Source organism: Panthera tigris, chromosome D3 (genome assembly GCF_018350195.1).
Source record: "Panthera tigris isolate Pti1 chromosome D3, P.tigris_Pti1_mat1.1, whole genome shotgun sequence".
Taxonomy (NCBI): Eukaryota; Metazoa; Chordata; class Mammalia; order Carnivora; family Felidae; genus Panthera; species Panthera tigris.
The window spans coordinates 54,241,103-54,266,737 of NC_056671.1; the positions used below are offsets into that span (position 1 = coordinate 54,241,103).

At 34.4% G+C, this 25,635-nt stretch overlaps 1 protein-coding gene across 3 annotated transcripts in view; it reads right to left on the bottom strand.

Moving 5' to 3' along the window:
- CCDC178 (coiled-coil domain containing 178) overlaps positions 1–25,635 on the bottom strand; it is a 463,104-nt gene that overhangs the window by 35,874 nt on the left and 401,595 nt on the right. Inside the window, exon 21 of one of the 3 annotated variants that reach the window (XM_042962675.1) lies at positions 972–1,231. The exons of the other annotated variants lie outside the window; for them this stretch is intronic. Within the exon in view, the coding sequence (XP_042818609.1) occupies positions 1,202–1,231 (30 nt within the window). The 3' untranslated portion in view covers positions 972–1,201. Of the gene's footprint in view, positions 1–971; positions 1,232–25,635 lie in introns of those variants that run through there. 3 annotated transcript variants of the gene reach the window in all.

Here is a 25,635-nt window from a genome sequence, read left to right on the forward strand (position 1 = left end):
TATATACAAAAGTACACACATAATTAGCAAACTGTATGTGTAAAATACAATATATATTTATAACTACATGCCGCAGCAACCTAGAAATCCCAACCATTTTCTTCTATACGTGTGTTTCTTCTAAACACAAACAAGAGCAAAATCAGTAACATGAACTAGGTTAATTTTGATAAGCTTGGCCAGAAGGTTTATTTATCACAAGAGATTTTTCTCAAAATATTCTTTTATGTAAAAGGAGTCTTCATTTTTGTTTTTAGATATTAGAAATGTTTACTATGAATGTGTGCTCTGGTCCTCAATATTGATTTGGTCTGCTGCCATTCTAAATGCATGTTATAACTGAGCCATAATACATATTAGTAGTTTTCTGGGTAATTATTACATGCCTCATCCCTCAAGTGCTATTCATAGCTTCTACACCAAAGGCTAAATTGCTTTAATTACCCAAGAAGTGAAATAATCCCTTAAAAGGTCTGGCTCTGGATGTCTCAATGCCATCATGAACACATTTTCTAAATAGAGACACAAAGGTTATACTTAAGCAGGTATAAAACATTCTTATGGAAACTAAACGAATTTGAACTGATAATTCTATCTTAGATATATCTTGATATTTATTTCTCGGCGATAATACTTATATACTTATTTACAAAAAAAAAAGACATGCTTACAAAACATTTTCCTCAAGCAAGAGGAACCTAACTGAAAAAAGAATGGAGATTTTAAGTAAGAGATAAGAATGAAACATTGAAAATCCATTTGAATAAAGCCTAAAAAATATCATTCTACTCTTAAAGGATCTCATGGCTGGATTCAGCCAAGTTGTATGATAAAAATGCCCCATGAGAATAGTCAAAGTCAAAGGTGATAGAAACACTTGTCAGAAATGAGAATATCATGGATATACAGAATACTGAACCAATCAATGGGTTAAAAATATATGTCTTTTTTATTGTGAAACATGGTCCTGTTTTAGAGTTTGTAAACACTTTGTCTTGATTATGGAGATTGCATATGGCAGTGATGATGGTGACTGAACCTTGATCTTTGAAGTGAAAGACAGCACACAGGAAAAATTCATACATGATTTCCTTTTGTAACCAGCACCGATAACTTGCATGAATTGAGATGCAAATAAGATCATGGTGGTTGTATTTGCTATGCATGCTTCCTACTTCAGACATTTGCCAGTAATCAAACTTTAGATCTTGTACACCTGAGATGTGTGGGTCTGTGTACAGAAAGAGATATTGTATTAAAATTCAGTAGATGGCCAAATAATGGAGAAATAATGAATCTACATCTTATTTTTTTAAAATTTTATTTATTTATTTTGAGAGAGAGAGAGGGAGGGAGAGAGAGTGAGCGCATGTGCAGGGAAGGGGCAGAAAGACAGAGAGAGAGAGAGAGAGAGAGAGAGAGAGAGAGAGAAAATCCCAAGCAGAATTCATGCTGTCAGCACGGAGACCGACTGGGGGCTTGATCCCACAAACCATGAGCCAAAATCAAGAATAGGACACTTAACTGACTGAGCCACCCAGGTGACCCTGAATCTTAATTTTGCATGATAAATCTAACTAAGCTAAATCTTGCTTTAGTAAATAGCTAATTACAATTGATACATGATTTGCATAATAAAACGCCAGTTTGTATTCTGTTAATCTTAAATTAGCATATAATTACATTTTTGATAGGTAGGAATGTTTCTAAGGTGCTCAAAGAGCCTATTTGCTTAAGATGATAAAGGTTTTTTTTTTTTTTCATATTCTGATTTCAGTATTGGTTAGACAAGTAAAAAATTTTCCATGATGAAGATCAAAACCAATGTCAAACCAACCCCTGTATGAACTATTAAGAATAGGGCCAATTTTGAGCTAATAAATTTTGAAAGAATAAGATTTATATTGTGTGAGTGTTTGTATAAAATTTTGCATTTGGTCGTATTTTCAAAGTTACCTTTCATTAATTTTTATCAACTTTTTTTCTTTTGTGTCTTGCAAACTTCATAATGCAGATATTGTATCTAGTAATATTATTTGCTGATAGATACCAGAGACAAAGATCCTGAAAAATAGGATCCTATTTGTACATTAGTAATAGTTCCTATGAACTATTTTTAACAATCCATTAAAATGTATATAGGATTATAAAGAAATTCGGATTATCCCCATTCAAACCTTGATCAGAAAGAAATCAGAATAAACTTTCCTTTCTAAAACCTTTTGAATCTGCTTCATGCAGACAATGGTTTTCTGAAGTGTTCTTAGACAGATACTTGGGTGCTGTGGGTAGAAATAGAAAGTGGTGGACCTTCTTAGCAGCATCAAAAGTGGTAGATGGTAACAGTGAATGATAAAGAAAGGAAAATGAGGTGCATACCTCTCAGACCAAACAGAACTTTTGCAGTTTAATGATTTCTTTTGTACCCTAAAGACACTTCTAAAGTTGCTTTTAAGAACTCACAGTCCCAAGGACAAGACAGAACTTAACTCTGCAGATCTGTAATGTGACATGCAATTAATGCTCTATGAGCCGTTTGCCAGAAAAGAGTTCAATGGTCATCAGTTAAAATACTGTGATGATAATTTCAATTACTAGCTAATTTCTAGATTTGAGAATATACTTTATTTTTAAAGTATGATTACATTCCTTTCTGAGCTGAGCGTGAAAATCTTTGACACTTGGTTATTCAGTAGGAGCACTGTCACTGTAGGAAAACAGTAAAAATAGGGAACAACTGGACAGGAAAACATGATTTTTCAGGAGTGTTGTTTGGAAGGATAAGACCATTTTTAAAAGGGATATACTGGCAAATTAGCAAATAGCTGTCCTAATAATTTATTAGAGGCTTTATTGCATTTCATCAAAAAGGAATCACTGAGGTCACTTTTTAAATGAAGCAGTCAAGTTGGCTTTCAAAGAAATTCAACACGAATAAATCTAAAAGGCAAGGTATCTCATCTGTTTGATCCTTTAGACCAGAGCCTGAACAGCAATGAGGTGGGCAGGACGCATGTCGTAGAGGTAGAGAAAGTTAGGCCAAGTTACAGGACTTAACCAAAATTCATCATATTCCAAAACTTGTGAGCAATTAGGAAGATTTAAAGGACACATTATATTGTGTCAGCTTTGTTTCCTAATTGTATGTTTTTGTTTTGCTTGGTGTGATCACATTAATGAATGAATTTACCTTGGAAAAAAGACACCCTTCCTAAAGGCAAGGGCTGATTAATTTCGCTCCAAGAAACTAGTGACCTGAATATAGGTCCTCATTGGTGGTGATAAGCATTAATCCATTCAAAACAGGAAGATTTCTGTCACAATTTTGGTTTCACCCAGTTGGGTGCACAGACAGAAAATGGGGGGATATTCAGGGATCAGTTCGGTAGCTATGGTGATATTTTCTGCTAAGGTAGTAAATGGGTTTAAAGTTCACAATTGTTTGAAGTCTTTTGCCCTGGAGTTTTCTGAGAGTAAGTCGTTGGCATATTCGGTGAGAACACAAAGACCAGAGTGACATACCAGAACTTTCCCCTCCCACCTTTACTTCTTTTTGAATATTATGTTGTCCTGGGATTCACTCTGGAACTCACTAAGATGAGAACTAGGCACAGAGGTTGACAAACATACCACATCCAGATCAATCTTCACAGCTCTCTAAGTGAGGTGTAATCACTGTAAATCTTTTTTTGCAGTTGATTTATATTGTAATTAAGGCAGAGAGGAAGCACATGCAAGGCCAAAAGTGGAAAAGTAGCACACATTTTTCATGGGAAGTTTTTTCCCCCCGTAAGTCAGAGCACAAGAGAGTATTAGAAAAAAAAATTACAAGGAACTAGTCACGCTCACTGGCATGATATGGGAGAATGCTAAGTCATCTGTGTTTTCTGTTTAAATGTATATATTTCAGTTGATTAAAAAAGCACATGGTGAATTGATCCTGCAGCTTATAAAAGCAATATTTCGGCTTCGGTGTTTTTTATTCTTTTTTTTAATCAAATTATCTCCCAAAGCATTTTGACTGAAGTTTATTAACAAGGCAATGCAGCTATTAGTGCTCTGTAGTGCACTCTTGCAAAGTTAAGTAAGAGACATGACTTTCCCTATGCATACTGATCATACCTTCTGAAGGTCTAAAAGAACTAAAGATTGCACAGCTGAGTGGTTTTGAAGAAAGAAAATTGTTACTTTGTCTTTTTTTTATGCAATGTTATTAGATTTTTGGCGGGGGAGCATTCATAAGAAACATTATATTGCTAGATTTTAACTGGTATTTCAAATATTATCAGATTTCCAAAAAAGTAAGTTAGAAATTCAGAGAGACTAAAAGCAGGTACAGGCCTTCAGGCTGGGATAGAGGAGACCAGGAAAAGTTACCGTGAAGGTTTAGGTGGATAACCAGGCTGCCTTTCAGAAAATGTGGGGTAATGTGATTCATATTAAACAGGAGAATAGTCACATCTTTGGTAACGTGGCAAATGATAAAGAGAAAGCGATGCTTTAATTTTGCATTTAATGTTGTAATAGTTTAAAAAGAGGATGACTAATTCTAAACCAACATATTCTAAGGGAGAAAAATATTTTAAGAGTCCTATTCTAGTCATTAGTAAAAAAAAAAAAATTCCATGTGAATCCCCCACTGAAAGAATGATCAAGCTCTGTGATCTTGCTAGATTCTTGGGGAAAAAAATCTGGCTAATAATGGCTCTGCTTTTCATTTAAGGAAACAAAAGTTTTTCTACCTAGAATTCAACATGAGAAGTAGCCTCTTCTCAGTTTATTCCTGTAAATAAAATTGAATTCTACTTCATTTTTTTTTTCTGTTCCATATTTATTGCTAATTTAATTAGCATTTAATCCTACATTTGCTTTCCTTCTCAGAGGACAGTGTTTCTTCTGCAGAAGAACAAAATGTTCTATGGTCAAAATTTGGTAACCACTGGGGCACCTAGGTGGCTCAGTTGGTTAAGCTTCTGACTTCCGTTCAAGTCATGATTTCATGGTTGGTGAGTTTGAGCCCTGCATTGGGTTCTGTGCTGACAGTGCAGACCCTGCTTGGTATTCTCTCTCTCTTCCTCTCTCTCTGCCCCTCCCCCATGTGCTCTCTGTCTCTGTCAGTCTTTCCCTCTCTCAAAATAAATAAGGAAACTTAAAAAAATTTGGTAACTACTGAATATTCAACCCCACTCTTTCAAGAGTTATAAAGCACAGTAGCATATTAGTCTCAGATATTCTGAAATTAAAAAAAAAAAAAGAAAACTGACTCAGTGTTTTAATATCCAGTATTTCAAAAATTCATCGTCCACTTGATCTTTTACCTGGTAGTAGCCTATTAAGATCCCAAAGGATGTGTTGCAGAAAAATTGTATTGGTGTGAAGAAAATAAATAAGTTAAAATGAGACCTGGTGCTTAGATTTCAATCCTTGCATGGACAGTATAAATTACCTTTCTCTTTCATTTATTCACTTGACAAACACTTATTTTCATTTGTTATGTTTAAGCTCCCCCCTTTGGTACAATGGCAGATATTGTGGTCAGAACTGGAAAAGTAGCACATTAGCACCCCCTTCACCCCCATGTCCCCCCCACCCCTTAAATTGGAGTGCAAAATACAGTGTGGCCTCAAGGACTGTGGGAATAACAGTTTATCACAACACAGAATGTGATATGGTCACAGATAAGCTGTGGTTTTCAAAAGGAGGGAAATGCCACTTCCGGTTGTGAATTCAGTGAATTCTCATGAAGGAGATGTCTTGCTAACTCTACTTTCAAAGATGAGCCAGGAGAAAAACATGGGATCTTCTTAGGGACCATCAAATAAACAAGTGTTCCTGGGGGTACTGGATGATAAAACTAAAGGGTAAATTGGATCCATATTACTGTGGTCTTGAGCAGTACAATTGATCATTTCACTCATCATTCTTGACTCTGAATTTGTTTTGATTGTTCTAAAATCTAATCTACACAAATGAAAGAGACTTGACATTGCCATATGTGCTTCCAAGTGTATGCTGAGGGCTCTAAAGATGATTCCAATGCTGTTAGCAGTGTTTTATATACTTAGACCTCACAGTGATTGGTAAATGGTTTGCTCATAATATATAAAGTGGTAACAGTCATGTTACTTAAAAATCTCATGAGTTTTCTGATGTATACAATTTGTGAATATGAACATAGTCCCAAAGTTTGAAACTTTGTCAATTATTCTAATTAATTTTAGGTTGCTGACTAGATAAAATTTGACTTGGAAAACAGACTTATATGAACCAATTTAGCACTGCATTTTAATTTTGCTTCACAAGAATATTTATATTTTCTTACATATTGTATTTGAATTTCAACAATTTTTTTCATTGTTTTTTAAATGTTTACTTATTTTTGAGAGAGACAGAGAGAGTGAGCAGGGAAGGGCAGAGAGAGAGGGGGACAGAGAATCCAAGCAGGCCCCCCACTGTCAGCACAGAGCTTGATGTGGATGCAGGACTTGAACTCAAGAACAGTGCGATCATAACCTGAGCCTAAATCAAGAGTTGGACGCTTAACCGACTGAGCCCCCAGGTGCCCTGAATTTCAATAATTTTTAAACCAATGTATTTCAGCTCAGTATGAACTTCTGCTTTAGTAAAAACATGATTTGGAGACCATGCGGCATAAGATTCCACAGGCTTAATCAATAGAATATTTGCTAGAAAATGCCCTAATTATGAAGGACCATGCATTCTAGAATTCTTACAAACTTGGATTTCTGTGTAGCAGGACCTGTAGCTTTGATGTGTGTGTGTGTGTGTGTGTGTGTGTGTGTGTGTGTATACTCTACATTTTTTGACTTGACATTATGCAATTTGGGATGTCAAGAGCAAAAAAAGCTTAGTTTTCCTAGATATTAATTTACTTGGGTTCAATTTTAAATGGGCTTTAAGTATTCTCTTAGTTCTTGACTATTTTACACAGACCAAGATTAAATTATCTTTCTCTTGTTTTATTTAAAAAGCTTTAGGAAAACCATCTCTTGCACATAAAAGTAGCTTCATTCTGTGTCATTATGAACTACCTTTCTTTGTGTTAGACTTGGTGATTAGAATAAGTATCAACAAAGATCTTAGAATATTGTGTACCACCTTGTTTACACTGTTAGAAATCTCAGATAACCTATCCAGTGATCCTCCTGCGCTCTGAGCGACTTACTCCTTGAGTCTCTCAAATAATCCTTTTGAGGAGAGTTAACATGACACCGATGATGTGCTAACCTTGCAGGTGGTTAGGTTTGACTCTAAATTAGTTATAATCTCTAGAATTAGCCCTAAAAATGAAACAAAACCATTCTTCTTGTGAATTTGGAATTCCCTATTATTTTAGCAAGCCTAAAATAAAAATCTTTTTATGTACACCGTTCTCTTCACCCTGACTGCTTTCCAATGAATACTCAGAAGGAAAATATATTTGAAAAATATTAATTCAAAATATTAGGACTAAAATATCAAGACTGTGAATGGAGAATGCATTTATATAGAAAATACAATAGATGCCCAATTCACATTTTTTTCAGGTTTATTGAGGTTTAATTGACAGCACTGTAAGATGTATATTTAAAGTGTACAATGTAATGACTTTACATATATCTATATATCTATACATATATATAGATATATAGTGAAAGGATTCCCACAATGGAGTTAATTAGCACATCCATTATCTCACAAATTTACTCTGTTTGGGGTATATATTTGTTGTTGTTTTTTTTTAATTTTTTTTTCAACGTTTTTTATTTATTTTTGGGACAGAGAGAGACAGAGCATGAACGGGGGAGGGGCAGAGAGAGAGGGAGACACAGAATCGGAAACAGGCTCCAGGCTCCGAGCCATCAGCCCAGAGCCTGACGCGGGGCTCGAACTCACAGACCGCGAGATCGTGACCTGGCTGAAGTCGGACGCTTAACCGACTGCGCCACCCAGGCGCCCCTGGGGTATATATTTGAATACAGATGCAAATTGTATGCAAGTACAATATTATCAAATATAGTCACTGTTTTACTCTAAGTCCCCAGACCTTATTATTCATCTTATACCTGAAAATTTGTGCCCTTTTACCAACCTCTCCCATTTCCCATGAGCAGGGGAGGGGCAAAGGGAGAGGGAGAGAGAATCTTAAGCAGACTCTGCACTGGGCATGGAGCCTGACACAGGGCTTGATCTCATGACTGTGTGATCTCATGACTGTTAGTTGGGGTGCCTGGGTGGCTCAATCGGTTAAGCATCCAACTCTTGGTTTCAGCTCAGGTCATGATCTCAGGGTTCATGAGATCCAGTTTTGCATTTGGGCTCTGCGCTAACAGCACAGAGCCTGCTTGGGATTCTCCCTCTCTCTCTCTCTCTCTCTCTCTCTCTGCCCCTCCTTTGCTCATGTGCTCTCTCCTCAAATTATAAATAAATAAACTTTAAACAAACAAAAACAGTTGTCAATAAATGTGGGTCTATTTCTATAGTCCTTGTTCAGTTCCATTGATTTATTGGTATATCTTGATCCAATGCCGTACTACTTTGATTACTCAGGTATTATAAATCCTTCAACTGTAGTCTTTCTTTACAAAGTTGCTTTAGCTATTCTATGTCCTTTGCATTTTCTTGTGGATTTTAAAATATTTTTGCTAATTGTTTTAAAATGATTTGTATTGTGTTGAATCTTTCGATCAATTTGTCAAAACTGACACTTGTCAAAAATGACATCTTAACAATGTTGAGACTTCTGATCCCAAAATAAGGTACATCCCTTTCCTTATTCAGGACTTCCTTAATTTCTCTAAGCAATGTTTGGTAGTTTTCAGTATATAGGTCTTGCACTGAAGTTATTTAATAATTTTATGATATTGTACAGGCAATGTTTTCTTAACTTTGATATCCAATAATAGCTAGTATATAGAAATAGTTGTATACTAGTGTTGTATTATGCAAACTTACTAAGTTTACTTATTAGCTTTTTTGTTGATTTCATTGGAATTTTCTATACAGTTGATAATGTCTGCCAATGAAGACCATTTTACTTCTTTTCTAATCTGTATCATTTTTTTTTCTTTTTGTTGCATTATTACATTGGTTGGAACTTCTAAGACAATGTTGAAAATGTCTTCAAGCGATGTTACTTCATATATAGTATAAAGTCATATAATAATATATTTCTTCTTTTTTGGTTTTCACGATAATATGGTCATACATTCTACTGATAGATATTTATAAACTATGCATTGTATTGCTATACATTGTTTGCTTAAAGAGTCACTTGTCATTTACAAATGTTTTAAAAATAAGAAAAAAAATCTCATATTTTCTCAGGTAGTTACCATTTCTGTAAGTGTCCCTTTGAGTAGCTCCCTATTTCCAACTGCTATCACTTTTCCTCTGCCTAACAAACTTCCTTTAACATCTCTTATAGTGTAAGTCAACTTCTGTATGTCGGAAAAAGTCTTCACTTTGGACTCTTTTGAAAGACATAACTGTGTATAAGATTCTAGATTGGCTCCCCCCCGGCCACATTGCTTTAAATATTTACTCCACTGTCTTTTGATTTGAATCTGCTGTCAACCTTAGTTTTGTTCCTTTGTATGTAACACGTTTTATCAATGTCTGGTGGATTTTAAGATTTTCTCTTTATCACTGGTTTTGTGCAATTTGATTTTGATATGTGTTGATGTAGGTTCCTGTTTTCTGAAGTTGTGGTCTTTTACTTTTTTGTTTGCAGTTTGCATTATATTTGGGAAAAAACGGCCATCATTTCTTTGAATATTTTTTCTGTTCTCTTTCTTCTCTTCTTCAGGGACTCACATGTGACGTATATGAGGCTGCTTGAAGACATCTCATAGCTTACTGAAACTCTTCATTTAAAAAAATTCTTTTTCTTTTTTTTTTTAAATTTTTTTAATGTTTATTTATTTTTGAGACAGAGACAGAGCATGAATGGGGGAGAGTCAGAGAGAGAGGGAGACACAGAATCTGAAACAGGCCCCAGGCTCTGAGCTGTCAGCACAGAGCCCGACGCGGGTCTCGAACTCACAGACTGTGAGATCATGACCCGAGCTGAAGTCGGACGCTCAACCGACTGAGCCACCCAGGCGCCCCCAAAAATTCTTTTTCTCTGTCTCTCATTTTGGATGGTTTCTATTCCTATGAATTCTCATTCACTTTTCTTTTTTTTAATTTTTTTTTAACGTTTATTTATTTTTGAGACAGAGAGAGACAGAGCATGAACGGGGGGAAGGTCAGAGAGAGGGAGACACAGAATCTGAAACAGGCTCCAGGCTCTGAGCTGTCAGCACAGAGTCCGATGCGGGGCTCGAATTCACAACCGCAAGATCATGACCTGAGCCGAAGTCGGCCGCTTAATCGACTGAGCCATCCAGGCGCCCCTCATTCACTTTTCTTAATGCAGTTTCACATCTGCCATGAATCTTATCCTACGCATATTTCATCTCAGGCATTGTAGTTTTTGTCTTTAGATGTCTGATTTGTGTCCTTTGATGCCGCTACATAATTTATTAACATATGGAACATAGTTATAATAATTGCTTAATGTACTTATCTGCTAATTCTAACCTCTGTGGCAGTTCCATGTCAATTTCAATTGATTACTTATCTCATTGTATTTTTCTGTTTTGCATGACTTGTGATATTTTATTGGATGTCCTACATTGTGAATTTTACCTTCTTTGGTGATCGATATTTTTGTATTCCTATAAATAGTCTTGAGATTTGTTCTAGTTACAGTTAAATTACTTGGAAACCAATCTGATCCTTTTGAGTCTCATTTTCAAGATATGTTAGGTAGAGCCAGGTCTGTGTTGATCTAGAGCTAATTAATTCCCTATTGAGATAAGACTTTTCTGAGTACTCTATCCAGCTCTCCATAAGTTATAAAGTTTTTCATTCTGTCTTGTAGGAACATGTCTTGTGTGAGAACTAGATACTATTGCCACTAATATTTGGAGTAATTTTTCTTGGCCTAAGGTAGTTTTCTTATAAGCATATATTGCTCAGCTAGTTATTCAAAAGGGAGTCTTCTGCAAATTTCCAGAGTTCTCTGCAGGATACTCTGTCCTGTATACTACAGCTTCTTTTATCTCCTTGAACTCTGAGCTCCATCCACTCAACTGTTGGAGTCTACAGAAGTCTGCCTCTATTTACTTCCTCCCACCCCCAGCTTGTACTATGAAATACAAACTCTCTCAAGGTAATAGGCTGAGACAATTGTAGGCTTTGCCTTTTGTGGTTCATGTCTTTCTGGATCCCTATCCTTTTCATTGCTTGATTTGTCAAATACCTTGAAAACTGTTGTTCCATATATTTTTTGTTTGGTATTTGGCTGTTTTAGGCAAAAGGGTAAATATGACTCCTGTAAGTTAATTCTGCCTGTAAGTAGAAGTATCTTTTGATTTCATGTACTTCTGATAATTTCTTCTGGTTTCCAACAGTTATAATTGAAACTGTTACCAAGAAACTGGGTGATGTGAATGCATGTGACTCCATTGTGGTACCCCCTTACAATCTTGGCTAGTAGAGTTTAGAAATGTGACCAATTTAATAGATAAGGTTAAATCTTAGAAAAATTTGCTATTAGTAATTCCAGGAAAATTCTGAAGATATGCTACTTCAATGGAGGAACATTAAGAAGAAAAATTAATCTATAATACTTAGGCATATTTATGGTCAACACAGAGTTTTAGACTTGTATAGTTGATACCTGTTCCTTTGCTATAGTTGAATACTTTCCCCATAATTTCAGTTACCAGCAATATCCTTATGAGTTCTAAAATATTCTTGTTAGCCCAGGGGTCTTCCTGAGCTCAAGTCTCATCACCTTACTAGACTCTAGACTCTCCATTATCTAAATGATCCTCAATTCTCTTTAATTTCAAACATGAACTCAATCTCATCTAACATCCTTCCTTTCTTTCTGAATTACTTATCATGATGTTCTTGTGCCTTTGTGGATTTATACATGATTTTACATTCAATTAAGATAATTTTCTTATTCTCAGCCCCCCACAAAATGCTTCCTTGTCCCCAGGAGTTCATAGAAATTTTGGCACATACATTGGTTTAATTAATTTGTGAAAAGTCCTATGCCTTTCTTAAAACTATGAATTCCTGGTGTGCTTATGTCCCCATTACCTCCTCTAGCTATAATGTACTGAATTGATTCTATTTGGGGGTCATTTCACCGTACTCATTTCCTTAATTTCCACAATAAAAACCAAACTGAAGTTTTTATGCATGGTAGCAGAAATTACCTGGGGTTTAGAGAAGATGAGTGGTGGTGGATCACATCATTACAATACACAATACTCACTAAACATCTCTGTTCCCAAAGTATACCTTAATTATTTCTGCCAACCTGAACTCTGGCCTTCCATCATATTGCTCTCACCCTGCCCTTGAGGAATTCTCTACTATTCCCTGCAAGTGAGAAATTATGAGAGTTTGCTTATTGCTTTCCCTTCTTGCACATTCTACCTCAAGTTGTCTATGAAGGTTTTTTTTTAAATATGAAATTTATTGTCAAATTGGTTTCCATACAACACCCAGTGCTCATCCCAACAGGTGCCCTCCTCAATACCCCTCACCCACCCTCTCTTCCCTCCCACCCCCCATCAACCCTCAGTTTGTTCTCAGTTTTTAAGAGTCTCTTACGTTTTGGCTCCCTCCCTCTCTAACCTTTTTTTTTTTTTCCCTCCCTTTCCCTCCCCCATGTTCTTCTGTTAAGTTTCTCAGGATCCACTTAGGAGTGAAAACATATGGTATCTGTCTTTCTCTGTATGACTTATTTCACTTAGCATAACACTCTCCCATTCCATCCATGTTGCTACAAAAGGCCATATTTCATTCTTTCTCATTGCCACATAGTATTCCATTGTGTATATAACCACAATTTCTTTATCCATTCATCAGTTGATGGACATTCAGGCTCTTTATGAAGATGTTTTTCTAATAAAATATGGTCTCTGCTCAGAGAAATTTGGTACTATCTCTTAGGCTAATTTTTCCTCTTTTTAAGTTCAGAAAACTGGAAAGGAGAAATGTGTGTTCAGAAAACTGGAAAGGAGAAATATGTGTTTAAAATCATTGTGAATTTCTAAGTTATTGTTGATATTATGATGAAAATATATGAGAGACATTATTTGTTATCAACAGAGGTTGAGGAAAATGAAAAGTACTTGAATTTACCTGAAACTCACAGCTGAAAATAATTTATTTAACTTATTTAAAACTTTTGTCTTAGAAAACTGTTTTCTTGGGAAGGGCAAGATAAGTCTATTTTTATCTATGAAGTAAAGAAAACATCAGAGTTGATGAAATATCAGATAATCATTGATAAACATGAAAATATAATTCAGCTTAATGATTTTGTGACTTGATTCCTTGGTAAATAAAAATCAAAATGAGAAGATAACTAAAATGTAGCTAGAATATGATGAATAAGACCAGTCAGTATTCATTAGTTTATTAAAAATATATGGTGGAACCATTGCAATGAAATTGAAAAACAATTGTTATATGGTGTAAGATATTTGAAGAAAATATGAAAGTCTTCCTAATTAAGGAATATTTCATAGGTTTAATACGCACTAAGAAAGATAACTGGTGCCATTTTGCACAAAATTGAGTTGATTTTAATAAAATAAGTATGTAACATATTTAATTAACTAAGCAGAAATTTAAAATTTGCTGCAAAACATATAGGAAAATAGTTAAAGATTTTAGGTACATACTGTCTGCATAATTTGTGAATTTGGTGACATTTAAGTTTTTGTACAAGTAAAAGAACTAGAAAATGCACTCAGTACTATCAAATATTTAAATAAAACTTCAAAGTTGCATGAAGAGTATCTTGTAAATTGAAAATAGACTTGAGGAGGTTCCATGTTTGGAGTTCTTAAAATTAACTGGATTTTATATGTATTAGCAACTATTAATAAATACATTTATTGGTTTCAACTCAATTTCTTCAGAGATTATTTATAAATATAATAAAACTCACTTTTGAAATATTATTTAAAATAATTTAAGTTTTAAAGTTAGCTGGCACAGTGTCATTTGAGACAAACAAGACTTATTAAATATATTAGAATTATCTATTATGGGAATAAAAATGCTTTGCTCTATGGCAAGCATCTGAAAGTATCATTTTCTGAATTGTTGCCAGAATATAATGGTTTCTCAGTTTTGAAAGATATACAACTAATGTACCTAAAAGCAGCCCTTGATAAAATGATTTACTGTACTTTGTTGTTTTTAATGCTTATTTTTGCTGTAGCACCTTTGTAAAACAAGCACATTCTTTTTCTTTTATAGATTTTTGTTGGTTCTATTGTGGGACAGTTATGCTTCTAAGAACTACAGCTTTATTTGTTTTATCAGAAGAAAAAAATAGTCTGTGAAACTAGATTTATTAATATGGCCAATAGCAATTGTTCTACAATCTAGTCATAGATTCATTCTTTTTTATTTCGTTAACACTTATGTAAACCTATGTCTGAAGGCAATTTGTTGGTATATAATCTTACTGAAATTATTCTGCCTTGTGGGATAATCTGCAGGAATCATGGGACCATATCCTAACAGTTTAACTAATCACATTCAATATTTTCTGTACCTATCAATTGGCTTAGCTGGTAAAGCCACAGTGGTAATGGGCTTTAGCTCAAAACTACAGGCTTGATATCTTTAGGCAGTAAATCATATTTCTTATAGAAAGAAAAAATATCTCATGTCTACAGATTTTATCAATATCTTGGGCCATTTGTCTTACAAATACAGTCGATGTGTGCCTTGTCACTGGCAAACTGTAACCTATCTTATTTAATAATAATATAGGATAGAGGTTTATCACATTACTGAACTTATCTTTGTTACTCAAAACAATAATTGCTCACCTCGTCCAACTTAAAAATCATGACCCGAATGCCCTTTTAGAAATGGTACATTTAATAAAAAAAGAATTAAGGAGTTCTTCATAGCTCATACATACCTAGATATTTTTCCTTCTCCTTTCTTGTAAAATAATCTAGTAACATAATTTTTCATTGTTAATTTTTGCACCCTTGAAGTTCCTTTTCCAATGGACTTCCTTATTTTGATTGAACTTTTTGGTATATTTACTTGTAAATAGTGAACTCATAAATGCAAATCAGTAAGTTTTTTAACATTAAAATTTCTAGAAATCTTAATTCATAACCTTCCTTTTACATATCTCATCACTTTGGTTTTATACAATTGGTTCTATACAATTTGGTTTTATACACTTTCTTGATTTTCTTCTAGTCGTAAGGGTAGACTGGTACTAAGAAAATTAATACACAAGAGATCTTCCAAATATTATTTTAAAAATAAATTGTACTCTACCTGCCTTAAAATATCCACTGCCTCCAGGGTATATCTTGTAAAAAAAATAAAAATAAAAAGATTTCTTCAAGTATGAAAACATTGTATCATGTTGTTCTTAACACTGCCCTGATTTGCTGATTAATTAATTCAGTATCAGATTATTTCCTGGATACTATCTCAAATAATCCTTTGATGAAGCTGCCCATTTTCTTCATTAAACATTTATACAGAATCTATTAAAATGTATGCTCCTTAAACATGCTACAGGGTATGACGCTGAGTAAACCATAGCCCTGCCCACAAGGATTTTAAAGACTTTTGAAGAAGACAGGTATATATTATATATACATGTTGTAAGTATATATCAAATAAATGCCATATGTATATATTTGACATATATATCAAAACAAGATGAATCTACATTGTATTTGGCACTACTGGGAATATAAAGCTGAATATGGCATTGTTTTCAGGGTCCCAATCTATCTGGTGAAGGAAATTACAGAATGTTAAGTTGTAATAAAACAAGTGCCATGAAAGAGGTATGAAAAAACAATCTCTGAACTTATGGAAACAGGAAGGATGTTCATACTCTTTATATAAGACTTGACGGCATCAGAGAGAGGGAGGCAGTGATGGACATGACTTCAAAGGAACAGGAAGCAGTATCAGATGATGCCCAGAAGGGAAAGAGACATATCAAAGAATATTTGTTCTACAAAAAAAGAAAGAAGAAAAGAAGGAAAGGTGGAGGATGGCATTTTGCTGAATTCCCAAACCAAGAATCATAGAGAGGTAAAAAGATAACTATGCTAGAAATCAAGTGAGACATCCAGTTAAAGTGTTATTCTTTGCTGTCTTGTATTACCTCTCAAGTATCTTCTCTATCTCCAATGACATTACCTCATTTGAGGCTACTAGCTATCTGAACTGAACTATTGCAGGACTGTCCTCGTCAGTCTCACTTCCAGTCATGAAACCTCTACTCCACCTTCCCCCTTCACTACCCACTTACCTTCTACTTTCCATATACCAACCTAAGAAATCTTTCTAAACCTCAAATGTTATCATTTCTCTCTCCTTACACTTATCAATCCCCTTTCCCTTCCGCCCACCCAATACCTTCAGGATCAAGTCCAAGATCTTTTCATGGCACAGAACTACTGGCAAGATTTGGCTACTGCTTATCTCTACACTCACCCGTAGCTCTAGTTCAACTGAATTCTATGTGATTCATATGCACATAGTGTAAGTAATTCCAGTAATATGCGAGGTTCTTTCAGGTATAGGTTTAGTCCTTTCTTTGTCTTTTGTCAGAAAAGCCTTCTCACCTCTGTCTTCTACCATCTTTGCATTTATCACACGACATTGACAATGTCTCCTGCCTGGGTTTTTACCATAGACTAGATTTTTCATAAGAGCAGACACTGAATCTTCTTCATCTTTATAGGTATAATGCACCGATATTTAATATTTATTAAGTTAATGAAAAATTTCTCCCTCTCTCTCTCCACCCCCTACAGATTTTTGCTATGTCTCAGCATTTTCAGGATTTTTAGAAACAACTTGTCTGTTTATAATTTGGTAAATTCATTATCCATTTCACTGAGCTGTTATAATTTCTGTCATTTGAATTTGCTGTCGTTTCTGCTCATATTTTCTTAGTATTCCATGTTGTCTTTTGGTCAGAAATAATTTGTAGAAGTTTTCATTACTTCAAGGTATTCAGTAACAGGTGATACTCTATTCTCTTTTCTAACAAAAGACTTGTATTACCATTTTTCCCTGAGTATCTTTCTTTTATCCATTTTGCTAGCCATGGACTCTTTCTTCATTTATTAGATGGTCTACTTTCTCTTCTAATGTATATTTATTTGTGTATATCTGATACTAATTTACAAATTTCTCCCTTTTATTTTGCTTGAAAAGCAACTTAGATAAATTCTTCAACTTTCCTGTTTTTAAAATTTCTACAAACATTTTTAAATGAGAAAGATCAAGGAATAATCACAAATAGTTTCTATTTAATAAAGCCAGATGTGTGGAAGAGGACTTTAAAAGCTCAGATACTGGCCAGCTATATATTTCTTTTCATGCATGATATTTACATGTGTGCATGATAAGTTTAAATCCATTCTGGTGAATTTTTTTGGCAAATATGGAATCAATTATGTGAATGTTATACAAAACTCAGAAATACAGCAAAAACTGTTTCATGTTATAATGACTGAAGTCTGGATAATATGTCATATCATATAATATAAAGAGCCATTTAGCTTAACAGATGCCACGACTGTGGAATATTTTCCACAATAAGTCAATAAGATACCAAACCAAATGCACAAACTCTCTCATCCTCTGTGTATGGGGGGCGGTTTCAAAATACACTTGGGATGCTCTTGAAGAGGCTGTGAATCAGTACCATTCCAGCCTAAATTTTCAAATGTCTAAGTAAAAAGCACATCATATTTGCAGGCAATTATGCACTCCACAGTGGAAAAAATAAACCTCAAAGATACATAAGGTCTTGGCTATAATTGCAGCTGATGATCACCCTCTCACAACCCTTTTCTCGTGGCTTTTGTTATATAGTATATTCTTAACTTTTCTAATTCCTGGTCTTCACTTGTTTCTGCTTTGATGTATGACATGCTTCTCTCCAGCTGAACCTGGAAATTTGCTAAGGTACTTGCCATTTTCCCTCCGATTATTTTTTATTCATAATTTCCTCAGAATTATAAGTATGCCTGGCTTTATGGCTTTACAATCTGACCACGAAAGGTGTTGTTATAGCTCCTCTTGGTCATCTACGTGCTAGTCAGTATTTCGATTGCTAAGAGGATATATCGATATGGGTCCCACTTTCTTATTAGGTTATGTATAAACTACACAGGACCCTTCACTTCACTAGAGGTTAGGGTCCTACCAACTCTCCTTTATTTTTCTTATTATTTTGGTTATCCTTAACTTCTAAGTTTAGAGCAATAGCGGCTGTTCTTGTTTTCCTCTATTTCACCTGAGACCATTCTTTAATAGGTCAGTGTGTTTATGCCTCTGAAATGGCCATCATTTCCCCCTTCTTATTTCCTTCGCTGTTCAGGATCTTATAATTGTAGACCTACATTTTTTTTTAACAGTAGCTTCTCAGCTCTGTTTCTCAAATATTGTCACTGAAAATCTAGTCTGGATGAGTTAGTTTTTTAAGATGCCACCTGTGTACTATAACTCTCTTACCATGACCGTCCACTATTAGCTGCATCTAGTTTGCTCCTTTGCTTGACTTTCATTGTCTTCCACAACAGATTCACAGGATGTGGATGCATCTCTCTCTCTCAGCCAGAACACGGGCACCCTGCAGCAGTGGGTTTCATTTGCACAGTATGGACTGGGAATCAGGAAATACGGGATCTAAATGTGGTTCTACCACATGCATGGTGTCCACAGGGATGTTCATGTAAGCTCTTTGAAAGCTTATTTATCTGTAAAATGGGCATAATAAAATGGGCAAAATAAAATAATGGGCAAAATAAAATAATAAAATGCCATAATAAAATGGGCAAAATAAAAAACCAGGGTTATTTGCGATAGTCAAATTAAAATAAACACGTTGAAAATATAAAGTGCCACAGAAACATCAGCTAAGGCAATGATGCTAGAACTCCCTAGCTACCCTTAGAAGCTAGCTGCATTGATACAGTGCTGCTGCCTCTACTTTTTCACAAACAGACTGTAGAATATTACTAACACAGTACTGTGCGATGACCAACTCTTTACTCATAATGTTTGGAAGAGTTTTTTTCCCCCTAGCTTAACTTTTATGAGGTAAAAATAAAGAGGGCATGAGGAAGGTTTTCTGTAGGATCATTGTTATTTCGGATCTGTCAGAATAAATATTTCTAAAGAAGAAAGGAAAGCTAAACGGGGAGAGAAGAGATGAAGTAAGAGGAAGAAGTACTTTGATACAGTAAAGATAACATTTTATAATCCAACTTCACCCCTGGATTTTGCCTTTTGAGTGAATCAGCTGGCTGAGAATTTTTTGATCCAAAACAGGGAAAGATGCCAGCTGGCAACTCTAAAGGCTAAAAGCAGATATCCCCCAACTTCTATCACAAGGTTTTAATCAGAAACACGCATTTAATTTATTACAGAAGAAGCAAGGAAAGATCTCATCGTGCAGTCTTGCCATATTTGCTAGAAATTATATGTTCGAAGGCCTAGGGCAGGAATATTTTGACATATATAAGGAATTTTTATTTCATGCTTTGCTCACTGCACTGCAGATGTTTTTATTTATTTATCTGTTTGTTTGCTTTTTGCATCCCAAATGGTGTGCTGTTAACCTATCAGCAGGATGTGGGATCAACTCTGGAAAATGAAACTCTAATTCAAAACAGTGTTGGCAACATCTAGAGGCATTTATATTTGGGGAGGTGTGTGTCATGGCAAGTGATGAGAAATTTAAACGTACTGGAGTCCAATTTGTGGATATTGGGGAGTCTTACGCTCATTATTAACTAATTCCAGCCTATTGACTTAATCCTCAAATCAATTTTAACAGCATTAGGATATTAGAATATTGGATGTCATATTATAGGTTTGGTAAGAAATATGCCCAATGGAGTAAATCGGGATATAGGAGAATGCTGCACATTTCATAATTTTATACTAAGCAGTCAAGTTTTCATTCTCGTAGGTCATTTGATTCTCTGCAGGTGGCTATGCCTGCCTCTGAAGAGAGAGCCCTGAGTCACATGTTACACAAATGAAATGCGATTATCTTTGTGGGTAGCATCGTATGATTTGGAACAAGTCTTTAGGTCTAATATAAAGATCCTTCAAATAAATCATCCAGCTAAGCTTCTGTGGCCCCAAACTCCTAATTTAAAAATGTTGATAAATGAAGTACCTCTTTAGTTAATAAATGAAGTATCTCTTTAGTTATCCTTTGTCAGCAACATTCATTTTAATGGAAAGTGAGTTTACAGGGTTACATGATTGAACTACTGAGCCAAGTCAGTGTTGGCAAATGATGGGCTAAATTATTGATGTTACACACTAATGAATTCTGATGAGAAATAAAACACAGACATTACGTTTCAAGTGGTTCATAATTATTTTTGTACTTTAAAAGCAATTTTATTCTTTTTCCAAATCATACTGGTTCTGTAAAACAAAAACATAGTTAGTGATTATACTAAAATTATTGAGTTTGTGGCAAAAAATGCTCTTGCAAGTTTTCATTTCTGTGAAGATAATGTTATTCACACTAGGTTTCTGATTTCCTTATATACTTCTGGGAAAAGATAATTAAATTAAATGTCTAAATTTTAAAACCAGTGTCTTTAAATAAGATAATCTGCTTTGCAACCATGGTTAGCATTTCAATAGATGCATTTATAATCTATGATATGTCTATCAACACATTTACTGGAGCTGTGTTGAAATATCATAATTATATCAGGTAATGACAAAAACAGAGGGACTTCCATGAAGCAGCTTTGTTTTAGTAAAGAAGCTATCTCCAAATGTGTGATACAGAATCAAGTGTGTACTATAAAATGATAGACATCTGACAAAGTCAGGGCCTGGTGGCAATGACTGAAGCAGGTTCATATTCAGTAAGCTCACAGAGGTTTATACATTCCATAATATAATTACAGCGCCCTGTAATATTTCCTCATGACTTTACTGTCCCAGATTGACTTTACTTGTGTGGGTCTGTGACTTTCCTTCTTTCCAGGAGACTGACTCAAATAAAGGCTCACTTTGAAGAGATCTTAAGCTGATTTTTAGTTAAGACGGAACCGGAAGTCGAAATCATAGACAAGGTATTAGTTCAAAGATTCATTACTTGCCGGTCATGAATCTTTGGACATGTCCCTCAGCTTCTCTACAGCTCAGTTACCAACCCCCCTAAATAGGGTAATAGGTGCTCCTGTCCTATCATAAAGGATTGTTGTAATTCATAAATCAGATATGCATGAAGAAATCTGCTTTGTAAATATAAGGTAAAGTTACTTCCTATATTTGCATAGAATCTAGTTCTTTTAGAAAAGTCATCAAAATTACTTAGGATGTATATATATATATATCCCAACTGAGGGATATGATGCAGAAGAAATGAATGTGAAGAGTTTTCAATTCAAGGTTTGGTCAACATGCAAGATTATTTTCCCCTTATGATAATATATGCAGATCCATACAAGAATGAATATTCAAAGGTAAAATTTCTTTCACTGTGTTGGATGAGATAGGAGATGCGGCACGGCATACTTTAGTTCTCACTTTGTGTACACTTTATATAAAATTAAAAAAATACTGAGAGTTTTTTTTTTTTTTAATCTTAACTCTGTAGTATCCTGTTCCCACATTAAGGTTTACTAAGACACTTTCTACATCTTCATAATTTTCTCTTCATCTATGATAGACTTGGCACCATTTGTGAATAATGCTACTGCAAATCTTATCTCTTTTATATTTTAAAATCTCATCCTAATGTTTTCCTCTTGTTATAACTGCTCTGCTCATTGTTCTATAATATTGATACTCTTGGATGAAAAATCATGTGTCTGTATTAATCTCACATCAAAGCAGCATCATTATATAATGATGATGCTAAGTTGTATGAAAAATACCTACTGGATATGCTCCATTAGTCACTAATTTTCAAACTTAAAGTTCTGTCTTTGAAAAACTCCTCTCCCCCACACCACTGACATGGCTCCTCCACTTGAAAAATGTATTGTCTATATAATGTGAATTAAAAAAAAAAAATGCTGGGTATTATTTTGTTTAAGTCCAAGGGAAAAAATCAGAATACATAGAAATTTATATCTTTCTAATAAATCCAATCATAAATATGCTTACTTTATTTCAAAATAAAAAGGACTACATTTTGGTTTTAACATGTTATTGAGCAGAATAAAGAGAAAAGGTAATTTAATTCATGGAATTTAATATTGACAAATGCTTTAATAACCTCCTAAATTTACACCATATTGATATATGTGTGAAATTAATGTGTTTCCATATCTTAGATATGTTTATCTTTGTTTATCTTTAAATGGAAGAAAGATAGGTGTTTCAACGTTACCAATGTTACCCACAGGCACTTACAGGTATTATCAGAGAGATTCTCCTGGATATTCTGAGAGGTGAAAGAGTGAGAAAACCAGTATCATATGTGACAAAGAATTAAGAGTGAAAGGTTGTGAATAGAGTTAATGGAAACCATTTTGAGAGAAATATGGAATAGAACTATAGAGTCTAGTGGGGGAAGCTCTTTAACACACTCAATTCAATCATCTGGCAGCCAAGTCAACATATGAAATGAATAATATTAGGTTACCTTAACAGTTAAGAAGAACTTCATTTATTTATTTATTCCATATCTTTTATTAGGAGGTTCCTAGGTGCTATCCTAGGTTCTGTATGCTAAATGCTAGACTAAGTTAGGTGCTCACCAAAGACATGGCCCTCATCACTTTGTTGATGGTGTTTTGTACTCTTTTCTACCTTAGTCCCATGATCCACCCATAGAACCCCTCTAATTATACTGAAGGAAACTATTCAGTTTCATGTCCCTCAAATTATCACTTCCATCACAGGGGGTTAATTCTGCATGAACTTCTTTAATTCTGTTTAAAGTACTTTCTAATTTCTCTTATAATTCCTTTCTTGACCTACATGGTTAGAAGTGTGTGGATTAATTTCCAAATATTTGGGAAAATTTTCAAATATCTTTTAATTATTGATTTCTAATAATTTCATTGTGGTAAGACAACATATTCTTTGTCTTTGATTCTTTGATTCTTTGATTCTTTGAAATTTATTGAGACTTGTTTTATGCCCCAGGATATGGTCTATATTTGGAAATGTTCCATATGTACTTTAAAATACTATATTCAGTTATTGTTGAATGGAATGTTCTATAAATGTCAATAGGGTCTATTCAATTCTTCCATGTTTTTATTGATTTTCTGTCTGCATGTTTTATTAATTCCTGACAGAGAGGAATACGAAAATCTCAAATTATAATTATGCATCTTTTTATTTCTACTGTAACTTTGTTCAGTATTTGCTATATGTATTTAGAAATTTTTATTAGATCCATACACATTTAGAATCATTTATGTACTTGATAAAACTGATTCTTTGAAATGACCCTTGTGAACCTTGGTTATAGTTCTAGTTGTTAAGTTTAATTTGTCTGATATTAATATAATCTCACCAACTGTATAATGCTTGGTGTTGCACGGCGTGTCTTTTTCTATCCTTATACTTTTAACCTATCAGTTTCTTCATATTTAAAGTGTATCATTTATTGACAGGTAAATTTGAGTCTTGTATGTTTATCTAATGCGACTATCTGTTTTTTAGTTGGGAGTTTTAGTCCATTTATATTTACTATAACTTTAGTATGATTGTATAGTCTATAGATTTGATATTCTTTGATGGATAGAGAATTCTGAGTTCATTTTTTTCCAGCAATTTAAAGATATATATATATATATATATATGTATATATATATATATGTATATATATATATATACACACACATATATGTATTTTAAGTTTATTTATTTTGAGAGAGAGAGAGAGAGAGAATGCATGCACGCAAGCAAGGCAGGGACAGAAAGAGGGAGAGAGAGTCCCAAATAGGCTCTGTGCTGTCAGTGCAGAGCCCGACACAGGGCTTGATCTCACTAACTGTGAGATTGTGACCTGAGCTGAAATCAAGAGTCAGATGCTTAACTGATTAAGCCACCCAGGAGCCCCTTAAAGAGATTCTTCTATGTCTTCTGGTCTCCATAGTTTCTGATGAGATGTTAGAGGTAATTTTTTATTTCGTTTTGTCTGGATGTTTTTACATTTTATCTTAATTTTAATTTTCATTATCTTTAGCTTTCAGATGGTAACTACAATGTACGTAGGTATGATTTTTTTATGTAAATATCTTTTAGGGGGATTCTTTTGAGTTTATTTGGATCTGCATTTCATGTTTTTCATCAAAATAAACATATTATTTTTATGCTTTTTATGGTTTAAGTGCAATTCCCAGTGGTAGCTGATAACTTAAGCTAGGCTAATACAATGAGCAGAAATATGAGAAGAGCATGCCAAAATTTTAGCACTTGGTTTGATAAGTGAATGGTCAATAATTATTTACTGAATGTTCAATGCATTCCCTGAATACCAAACCTAAATTAGTCAGACTGTTATTTCTGACCTTGTTTAAGATATTACTTCACCTCTTGTCTTTCACTGTCTTCCTCTGAGACAATCTAATTTCAGTAACAGACGTATAGAAAATTGCCACAGTATGGTCATTAAAAGCAGGTAATCAGTAGCTAAATTGCTGGGGTTAAATCCTGTCTCTCCTATTAGTTCTGTGACCCTGGGCAAAATACGTAACCTCTATGTACTTCAGTTGCCTCTTCTGTAAAATGGGAACACTGTGATAACACCTCCTAGGGTTCTTTAAGAATTAAATGAATTAAAATTCACAAAACACAGAGGACAATGTCTGGCATTTAGTAAGGATAAGATAAATGCCTTGTTAAAGAAAAAAAAAGAAAATGAAACAATGTCTATTCCATAAACGTGGAATCTGTTTTCCAAGTCCTTTATACTTCCTCTGCTTTAAGGTGTTTCCCCCTCTTCTTCTCACACAATGTCCCTCTTTCTCTATTTATATTGAGTTACTTATTCCTGGAAGCTTGTTTCAAGTCCCATCTATTTTACAATGGAATTCAGGCCTAAGTAGGTTTCTCCACTGCCCAGCCATAAGGTTTATTATCTATACCTGGTAACACACAACCATACAACTAGTTATTCCCTAGTATTGTCTATATCTACATCTTTATTTCATTTCTGATATTCCTTGTATTACATTCTATTCCCTAATAATATAAAATCAGTTGCCATTTCCCCTGTATCCCTGCACTATTCCATTTTATTCTCACATATCTTTGTTCCAGCCATTTCCTCTTTCTATACCCTCCTGCCCATCTTTTGTTGATATCCCTTCGCCTTTCAAGATTTTGGTTATGAGCTAACCTTTTAAGAAAACGGACCTTACATTCACAGGCTGTGCTAAGTGCCCTTCTCCTTGCCGTCATTTATATTTTCACAATATACTGTGTCTTCCTCCTCTGAGATTGCAAGCTATTTGACGAAACAGATTATATCTTCCACCTTTGGACTCTCAGTGTCTAGCAAAGAAGGCACATAGAAGGCACACCCCAAAACGTGTCTTG